The sequence below is a fragment of the Apus apus genome, chromosome 25 (genome assembly GCF_020740795.1).
Source record: "Apus apus isolate bApuApu2 chromosome 25, bApuApu2.pri.cur, whole genome shotgun sequence".
Lineage (NCBI taxonomy): Eukaryota > Metazoa > Chordata > Aves > Apodiformes > Apodidae > Apus > Apus apus.
This window is the reverse complement of record NC_067306.1, coordinates 858,446-868,409: the sequence shown is the minus strand read 5'-3', so window position 1 is coordinate 868,409 and position 9,964 is coordinate 858,446. Positions and strand designations below refer to the sequence as shown.

The 9,964-nt window shown below is 42.1% G+C and overlaps 1 protein-coding gene across 1 annotated transcript; it reads right to left on the bottom strand.

The window, feature by feature from the left end:
• Nucleotides 1–4,278: 4,278 nt before the first annotated feature.
• LOC127394357 (keratin, type I cytoskeletal 19) lies at nt 4,279–9,559 on the bottom strand. The gene is made up of 8 exons (XM_051640238.1): nt 9,045–9,559; nt 7,357–7,439; nt 6,939–7,095; nt 6,524–6,685; nt 6,254–6,379; nt 5,911–6,131; nt 5,088–5,116; nt 4,279–4,542 (listed from the first exon to the last, which is right to left on the bottom strand). The coding sequence occupies exons 1-8, from the start codon at nt 9,486–9,488 to the stop codon at nt 4,511–4,513; spliced, it is 1,254 nt and encodes a 417-aa protein (XP_051496198.1). The 5' UTR covers nt 9,489–9,559; the 3' UTR covers nt 4,279–4,510.
• Nucleotides 9,560–9,964: the final 405 nt, after the last annotated feature.

Below are 9,964 nucleotides of genomic sequence, written 5' to 3'. Positions count from 1 at the left end.
TAATATTTAGGTTTTGGAGTCTGCATTTTTAGTGCAAAAAGTATATAATTATAGAACTGAATGAGGAGTAACTGACATCCAGCAGTGTGCAAGGAAGAGTTCATTTGCTAATGCTTGTGAAATAGTCAAGTAATACAAGATGGAAATAATTCAATTAAAAGAAATACAGGAGAACTAAGTTCTATCCTGGCTCTAACCAGGACACAGTTACTTTTGGAAAATGTAAACAAGGTTGGTTTTACATGAAACAGTTTAGATAGCAATTAATGTGTCTGAAGCCAACATGTACTATGGAATTAAGTCATTCTTGAAAATAAGATTTGAGAAGCCCTTAGAAGAGTCATCTTAATCCTTCATTTAGAGTACGAGTCAGAAACACCAGTATACATCCAATCTAATAATTTGCTAATGAAGTTCATATTCAATACTGCAAAAATATGGTAAACTAGATTTAAGAGATTTTGAAGGAAGTATTAGCTGCTTATTTACCCTGCTGGGGTGCAGAGTGTGGCAATAGTGCGGAATTCAAAGAAAGAATCCAGTTCCCTTTGCACAATAAGGTCCCTTTCTTCAGGTGACAGTCACAAGTTGCACTTGAAGAAGTAGGGGCATCATGGTGTGACAATAAATAGGTACTGAGGGGCATGGTGTTTTAGGGAACCTGAGGGCTGAGAGGAGGGAGACAAGCCAGGGACAAAGGAAAGATGGGAGGAACTTTCTCTGGCCACTAGTTCAGAACCACCAAAATTATTTTAAAATAAAGAAGAAAAATGCCAGGTTTGCTAACAACAACAATAATAAGGAGAGTGTTGTTTTAGCAGAGCTTTTGACAGTACCTATCAACAGAAAGTGACCTTAGAATTTAGGGTGGGTGATTTCAGATTAAGTGATGAGGCTCATACCCCATTGCTGGAATAAACGGAAGGATTTTCTGAAATTTCCAGGTGAGACTTTTAACGCAGCCTGAGGGAAACGCACAGTCTGTGTGCTGGGAAAGATGTGTACTTGGGGGAAAGGCATACCAAAAATCTGGCTGAGATAGGCAGCTAAAGAGCCTGGTTCTGAGAATGTCCACTCACTCTTCAGCTAATTAGCAAAGACAGGGTGTTTCATAGTTGTGGAAACATGTTTCAAACTGAACCTGGACCTTTGCCACAGCAGTTCAGTTTTGCTGTTGGGCAGATTAATGGTTCTGTGGAGTTTGCCAGATCTGTGTATCTCCCAGACTTGGTATCACAGGAAACAAGTTTAGACAAACTCTGCTAAAGATAAAAATGTCTTTAAGGCCCCTGTAATGTAAATATCCTGAGGTGTGTGTGCTGCTGGGGTCTGTTTAACTCTTGAGTGATCCCACAATCTGCAAGATGAAATTCTATTGAAAAAAAACCCAGCAAAATTACTCCTAGAAAACACCGTAAACTTTAACAGGAAAATTTGGGGATTTTTCATTCAGTCTTTCACTCAGTCTGTGTAACTTCTTTAGAAGCTTGCTGGTGAAATACACTTTATAGCTTTTTGGGGAAAATAAAAATAAATCAAGCAGTTAATACAGCATATGAAGATACTTCAGAAAACCACAGTCCTGGGGATCCTCTGGCCCTTTCCATGTTCTGTAACCATCAAGCTCAGATCCTTAGACTGTGTCCCCTGTGTTCACAAGCTTGTAAATGCAGAGTGCAACACTTGCAGCCCCGCAGCTTATCCCTGCCTTTATTTCTTTATATAGATTTTGTTTTCTTACTGTCTGTGAAGGTTTCTGTATCAGGATGTACACGCATTGCAGCATTTTACAACAGACTACATAAGACAAAGCTTGCTTTGCTGAAAAACTAGATCGGTGCAATGTCTGTACCAGGAGAGATTTCTGCAGCTGGAACATGAAGTTCAGTCTACAAAATTTTCTCCTTGCAGTCTATACAAGGAAGCTTAAGCCAATCACTTGCTGAAGTAAAAAAAACCCACCACCTATTTCAAGTTTGTGGCTCTATTCTCTTCTCACTATCTTAACTCTGAGGTTTATCCAACTCTTGACAGGCAATATTGTCCCTTGCTCATGCTCATGTTGTCCTGGAGGTGCACAAGCTCCTTGGTTTGTCATGCTTCGACAGGACTTCTCTGGAAGACATTCCCTGACATGTCTGTGCTGGGCAAACTCTTTTATTACTTCTGTTCCGGGATTAACAGAGCTGACACACTTTAGCCTCTCCTTTCAAGAGGACAGAGAGTTCAATTCAAGAAGCAGATTGTTTATCATCTCAGTCATTGCTGATAAAACCATCACTCAGGCATGACATGCCTTTAGAAAACAGGGTTTTTTTTCCTGAACCGAATGTTAAAATTATAGTATCTGAGTGATTTTATATTAAAGATTTCACCAGAAATCCTTAATTACCCTACTAATACGGGGCAAAGTCAATTAAATTATACATTAAAATTCAACTTGGGCTATAAAACCAAGAATTCTAACCTTTTCAAAGTTGTTTCAAGTCTCTGAAGTCCTCAATTTCTTTAGCATGGTTTATGAATTTATTCAACTCTTGGCACTTTTGATCTCATAAACACTTTTAATAGTTCACCTTTTAAACTTTTTTTTTCTTTTTTTTTTCTTTTCTTTTTTCCCCAAACATGCATTTAATTCAGTCTTTGAGAATAAAAGTTTTTGGTCAAAATAAACATTTGCAAAGTGTCTGTATAACTTACAAATTGCAGTCTTGGAGCATGAGAATTTCTTGTCAGACTTCCACATTAGCAGCTATATGACACAAGAAATCTGCACCAGCAGTCTCATACTCTGATGGGTTTGTCACAAGATCTTGTTCTCAGGGAACAGGATTTGTTAAGATTAAAAAACATATCTGAAGTTCTTTGTTCTTTCATCTGGGAGGGATTCCAGGTCTAACTATTGTAGGTAATACATCTGATACGAAGCATTTATGAGCAAGTGTATCAGCACTCAGGATCAGCCCCTTCTGAAGCAGGTCATGCAAAGAGCTTTCCTCTCCTTGCTCTTCCACAATGGACACCAGAAGACTTGGGGAGCTCCTGGAGAATCAACTACTTGCATCTCCTCTACGCTGGTGCTCTTCATGCCACTGCTCCCTGTTGGTTCTGCCCTTGTTTCCACCAGAGCATCGTAGTCCTCCTCTTCTTAGTCCCCTCTTCTCTATCTCTCTTTGCTGACTCTTACTTTTTGTGACTCTTTTTCTTTCCTGTCATAGTTTTTCCCTGTCCTAGTGAAGCCACTGACTAATGCTGTCATGCTCGATTTCCAGAGGCTAAGCCTCTGATGTTGACAGGTCACCTGAGTCACTGCTGAACCAAGACCAAGCACCAGCACCTCTTGATTGAAGAGGACAGCCCAGCCTCGACAGTAGATCCACAGCTTTGGGAGGCTCCTGACTGTGCAAAAACTTTATTAATCTGTTATGAACATCTAGATATGAACAGGGTTGAAATAATTATTCCCTGCCAAGTCCAAGAAGAGAAGTGCTGAAGGATTTGGTGATGTCTGCCTGAAGCACAGGTTGTGAGATGATACGCTCAGTGGGGGTGCAGTATTGGGGTGCTTTCAGTCTGAGCACAGTGTTGTTTCACTGTCACCCTTGGTTGAGGAGCTCACTTTGTGTCCTCTGCAACAGTGGGAGGTGGGATGTGATTGTTGAGCTGTAGCCATGATTTTTTTTAGCACAAATCCTGAGAAGTTTTAATGGCTGTAAGCTTGCAAAGGGATGGCTGGAAATGAAGTTACTGATTTCTGGGGGACTGAACTAAAATTGGTAGCATGTGGAATTTCAACTGGGATAATATCCTTCCAATGCCATGAGAATGAAAGTGGCGAAAATCAGTGCTAAAGGGTTTTTTAGCCTCTAAATGAACTGGGAAAGTGTGTGAGGAAATCTCGCAACTGTTTCTCACTCCTCTTTGTTTCTGGAGAAGCTCTTCAAGCCATTTAGCAACTTTAGTTTTTACATTTTACCCTAACAAAATATCTCCCAGCCCCTGCTTCTTACCAGTCACGTAACATCTGATGGCTGCTGTTCTCCAGAGCACACGGCCGCTGTAGGTAGGAACAGCTCACTCAGGTATTCCCCACTCGGAGAGGCTGGGGCTTTTGGAGCTCCTGCCATCAGAGGTGGAGCTGCAGCCACCACCCACAGGCACTGTGAGCCTTCACCTCTCCAGGAGGCTGGTGAAGTCTTTCCTGACCAGTTAAAGCCAAACTTCAGTAACAGAATCACAATAACTCAAAGGAGGTTAAGATTGCAAGATCGTCTTTATTAGAGTACACACAGCAATTCAGTGCATGAAAGAACTAGAAATAGTTGAAAAGCTAACTCAGTTAGCTAATTAATCACCACTAAGTGGATGAATCTACCTAAATTTTGTGTGGCCAAGAATTTTCTGTGCTTTAAGATAGTAATTTCCAGCAGTTCAGAGTGATTCAGTTTCAGTTCCTGTGTGTTGTCTGCTTTTTCTCATTTTGAAGATGCCATTGGAAGCACTTTCAGCACTATTTTCCATCTGCCAGCTTGTCTCTTTTGTCTACAATCATACAGAGACAAGAACAGCAATTACTTCAGCATAACACACATGAGACCATTCTGCAGTGGGCACTGGGCTGAATTTATGTCTTGTCTCTCATTCCCTTCTCTCAGAACTTCTCTTCTTCCTAGCATTGATTTAAATTATACATCACTGTTACAACACAGCTGACCTTTAAAAGCTCAAGGCAAGTTTTACTTGCATGTTCACACAACTCTCCTCTCAGCTCTCCTGAGCTGGCCAAGCTTAAATTTCTTGTATTCTTTCATGTGGGAGGATGATCAAACATTTTGTGCTTTACTTAACCTTTATGGTAGCATAGTATGAGATTTTTTCTCATGTCTCACATCTTTTAATGACTGATATTTTCTAAGTTCTAGCCAGAGTTGTCATTTGTTACTTATTTGGTTTTTTTCTGTGACACAAACCAGTGCAGCAGACCAGTCTCTAGAATGGACACAACCACCATAATGTTGGGTACTCCCTTTTAGAAAATAAGACTTCTTGGACTCCTAAAGTTTTTCTGAAAGAGAAAGTATTCTTACCAGTGGTTGCAGAGAGGGATCCAAACATGCTGTAGAACAAAGAGATCAGAGTTAAAAGGAGAGGTAGTACATCGAATGGTGTGTGAGATGAGAAACTATGAAAGCAAGTTCTCTCTCAATCAGCTACGTTTTGTATATAGTTAGAGAAGAGATTATCCTCTTCCTTTCCCTCTCAGCTCTGGAGAGGGAATTGTTGTAGGAAATTATTTTTAAACAACTGCAGTGGTAAAAGACAATTATGGAAAAGAAGGAATAGAGGAAATCAAAACCTTTCAACTCTTACCTAATTTTTTTATTCCAGGCTATGAAGTATTTTCCTCCGTGTGGCTGTATGGGAACCAACATGGGAGGTGTGCTCCCATGGGGGAGGTCCATTTGATGGCTCTCTGAAAATAGCTAGCCTATCTGCCTCCACTGCTCTTCAGAGTATTTTCTTCTGCACTGATTCCTATGAGGCAAGACCTATTTAACTGGTAGCAGGAAGTTTATGGGAATTTGGTGCTAATCCCTATATTCTGTAACACGACTTACTGCACAGTCTTTCCTGAATGTCAAGCAGCTAATGATCAGTTATCACTTTTATTTGTACTTCAGCTCTTGTGCTGCCCTTTGCTTAGAAACTCTCTGAAGTACTTGATGTAAATGGGAATTTTAACATTCCTGGCTCTACCGTGGTCCAGAAAAATGAATTTGTTAAGAATTTTAACAGACCAGAAGTATTTGAAGTTGTCTCTCCTGTGGTACTGCTGCCAGTGAGCACCACGGCCTGGTCCCTTGTGATGAGGCTAAGTGAGAAGGTTTTCTGCAGGGAGCTGTTACTTACTGGGACTCCTGGCCCTCCAGGAGCTGTCGGTAAGTGGCGATCTCTTGCTCCAGTCGAGTCTTGATATCCATGAGGAGCTTGTACTCGCCGTTCTGGCGCTCCATCTCAGCTCGGAGCTCAGCCAGCTGTGCCTCTAAGCTGCCGATCAGGCCCTGGATCTGCGCCAGCTGCGCCCCGTACCGCGCCTCCGTGTCCGCCAGCGTGCCCTCCAGCGCCGCTTTCTGCCAAGTGGGTGGGGTGGGAACCACAGAAGGGTTGGTGCCAGGTGCCAGACTCCTTGCAGGGAGGGGAATATGGACCCACTGCAGTGAGGGGGGTTCCTGCCGTGCAAGGTTTAACGTACCATGCTGAGCTGGGACTGAAGTTCTATTTCCAGCCCTTGGAGGGTGCGTCTCAGGTCGGTGACTTCGGACTTGCTGCTCTGCAGTTGTTCGGTGTTCACAGCTACTTCACGGTTCAGCTCTTCAGTCTGAAATATTACATGAGAAGTAAAGGGCCTCTAAGTAGAGGTCATAAGGCTTTCACAGCAGTTTTCTGAGAGTTTTAATAATTATTTTGTTTCTTTCATGGATTTTTTTTTGTTTGTATTTGTATAGTATGAAATTTTTTCTACCTTGTTGTGGAACCAGGCCTCAGCATCCTTCCTGTTCTTCTCAGCCATGTGTTCATACTGGTCTCTCATATCAGCAAGTATCTTGGTCAGGTCAATGCCTGGAGCAGAGTCCAGTTCAACATTGACTTGTCCAGCTACTTGTCCTCTCAGGGCACTCATTTCCTACATGGAGATGACAGACAAATGAGGGTACAATCATAAACTGAAAACATGTTGAACCTTCTGTTCTTTCTTCAAGGGCTAAGGTCTGACTGACTCCCCTTTAGTACTTGCAGGGGTATTTCAGGTTTCCCAATCTACACAGAAATCTTTTCTTCACTGTTGGGAGGCTTGGGGCAATCATGAGGGACTCCACATTTCCATGTGCTGTTTTTCTAATGTTGCTTTCAAATGTGTTTCTTGGGGTTTTTTTTACCTCCTCATGATTTTTCTTGAGGTAGGCCAGCTCCTCCTTCAAGTTTTCAATCTGCAGCTCCAGGTCAGTCCTGGCCAGGGTCAGCTCATCCAGGACCTTGCGCAGGCCGTTGATGTCGGCCTCCACGCTCATGCGAAGAGCTTGCTCTGTCTCAAACCTTTAAAAAGCAAAACGAAGCTATTCAGGTTAGCTGATTAAGACAGCCCACCATGAAACTTTTCATCACATGATTTATATGATGTAGAATTTTCCATGGTGCTTTCAGTAAATATAGAAAGGGCGGAACTGCAACAGCAGGATCATGCCGGTGTTCACTGAGATGTTTTATAGGCATTCCTTTTTTCACAGCCACTGCCCTTTGGGTCAAAAAGGATTTGTGCCTGTTCAAGAGACCTTTTTCCTTTCAGAAATTACTCACTTGGTTTTGAAGTCGTCAGCAGCCAGCCTGGCATTGTCAATCTGCAAGACTATCTTGGAGTTGTCAATAGTGGCATCAAGGATCTACAAACAATGAGAGTTCATTGCTGAGGCTGAAACAACTACATTATCATCTTTCCTGATCTGAAGATAAAAAAGTTAAGATTTCATCAATAGCTACACCACATAAAAGTGTATTTTATTTGGTCTTGGTAGGAAAGTATCAATGATCTGTAGCAAATCTGTAGCACTTATTTATTGCAGTACTCTTGCCATGATGGTCAGTTATGGGTAGGTCCCCTTGCTCTTGTCTGGCATATGAAGTGGCTGAGGCAAGGGACCTATTTCCTGGAGAGATGCAAAGGAAGCAAAGGCTGCAGACCCTCTTGGCAGAGTTTGTTCTCAGTAAGCATTTTCTTAACAGTGGAAAGTGATTACAAGGGCTGTATGATTTTAAATTAAATTACATGTTTGTGTTTCATAAACAAGTTGGGTGCATATTGCATTTGTATAGTCTTTTAACACATTTTTATGTCCTAGGATATCAAGGAGAGTTTATTGATTTTTCTAATGCATCATGAAAGCCTCTAAAGGAAATTTAGTTTATTTAGGCATAACCCGTGTTCATTTTTACCTACAAAACATACCTTTTTTTGCCTGCCACTTTTAAAACTCAAAACGTCATTCACAAAAACAGCTGGATTAACATTTTCTCTCTCCTAACTGAGAGGAGTAAAGGACAGGAGGGAAAAGTATGCTAGAAGGAGAAAATCTGATCGCCAGTCCTGCCCTTACTGGAGCTCAGAGTTTGAAATTGGTGGAGAATGTGAATGGGCTGAAGCAAGGAGGAAGAAAACTGTGTGGGAACGGTCATGAACTGCAAGCTGAGCTATGAAAACTAAACCTCAAGATTTCTTCCATTTATTTACATAGCTTAATCAGCTGCTACCTGTGTTTTATGGGTGTGTATTATCTCAAAGTAATCTGGTATCAGGTACCCATGGGCTATTGGGGCAAATCCTGCATTTATATCTGCAATTGGTTACTTCATGCCTGCTGTTTCCTTTTTCCATAAGCCAAGTGTTTCAGCACTCTATTTCAATTCCAACCTTAAGTAAGTGAAATGGGAAAGAAAAATAAATGTATGATGATTAAATCTCTAGCTGCTATCTCACATTTACAAAATAATACTTAACCAATTTTTATCTTACTGCTCAAGCAGTGTGTCAGTGCCTGTGGAGTTTTCCAAGCTACATGGCAGGTAGCAGGCTACAGAGATAGGCAGGTTGCTGTCATTTTTTTTTCTCTCTGTATATTTATCAGTATATATATGGTCATATATATATTAACTGGTCATATATGTGTATATGGCCAGCATGTGGTTTATATATGCGTGTGTGTGTATGTATATGCATTGTTAAAAGCAAACATTATCAGAGAATTAAGTACAATGGCATCTCTGATTCTTTGGTACCTTCTTTTGGCTAACATTTAAAAAAGCAGACAATTCCATACTGATACTTTTCTTTATCGACATCACCTGATCATTGCATATCAGTTTCATCATCCTCTCCTCTCAGAATGCAGTGCCTTCTGGGTGTTTTCCTAGTGAAGTTTTTCTCTTTGGGTTTTTATGCTTCCTTCTTAAGTGCAAATCTAAGATGATTTTTAATAAATATTAACACCTACCTTGTCTCGAAGATCTTCAATAGTCTTGTAATACAGACTGTAGTCCCGAGCTGGACCTGGTCCTTGTTTTTGGTACCAGTCTCGGATTTTAGTCTCAAGATCAGAGTTTGCCTCTTCCAGTGCACGCACTTTGTCCAGGTAGGAGGCAAGACGTTCGTTCAGGCTTTGCATGGTTGCCTTTTCATTTCCTGAGAGGAGGCCATCACTGCTACCCAGACCATAACCACTGCTAAAGCTGCTGCTGAAACTACTTCCATACCCACCACCCAGGCCACTTCCTAGGCCAGAAGAGACAAATCTAGCAGAAGAGACTGACACACTCCTGCCACCAGATCCCCCATGTATGCTTGGAGCCCTAAAGCCACCTGCACCGAAGCGGATTGTGGAGCCACCGGGTCCCCCTGCCACAGAAGAGGTAGTTTGCCTGAAGCTGTAAGTGGCCATAGTGAGAAATACCAAGGACCTAACACGAGCTGCAGATCACGCAGCTTGTGATCCTAGGGCAGGAGTGTGTGCTCTGGTCCCCCACCCCACCTCTTTTATGCCTGTGACAATGGGAGTTGTCTCCAGAATGTGTTATCTGAGACCCGTGGAATTTATCTGCCCTAAACCTTCTGCCAACACGGCAATTCCTCTTATTGGTCAGTTGCTATGAAATGGGCTGTGTTTCTTTCCCAAATACCTTCATGTACAGGAGCTGATTCCCTCCCCCTGGCCATTTCCTCTTGAAGCAAAAGGTGGGATTCAGAGGAGGCGTCACCCTGCCGAGGGAGAGCTCAGAGATCTCCTTGGAGTTCACCTCCGTGGGAACAAAGGGGCTGGGAGTGCCCAGCCCAGCCGCGCTGTGTCCGCAGCAAAGTCACACAATGACTTTCTTCATGTAATCTCAGGAAGGAGTTTTAAAAGAGTGAGCAAGTTAG

Excerpts from the sequence above, each read along its gene's own strand:
- LOC127394357 (XM_051640238.1), bottom strand. The coding sequence starts at position 9,488 with ATGGCCACTTACAGCTTCAGGCAAACTACCTCTTCTGTGGCAGGGGGA. Across the intron at positions 7,440-9,044 it reads TTGAAGATCTTCGAGACAAG|ATCCTTGATGCCACTATTGA; the intron begins GTAGGTGTTAAT and ends CATTGTTTGTAG. Across the intron at positions 6,686-6,938 it reads TCAAGAAAAATCATGAGGAG|GAAATGAGTGCCCTGAGAGG; the intron begins GTAAAAAAAACC and ends ATCTCCATGTAG.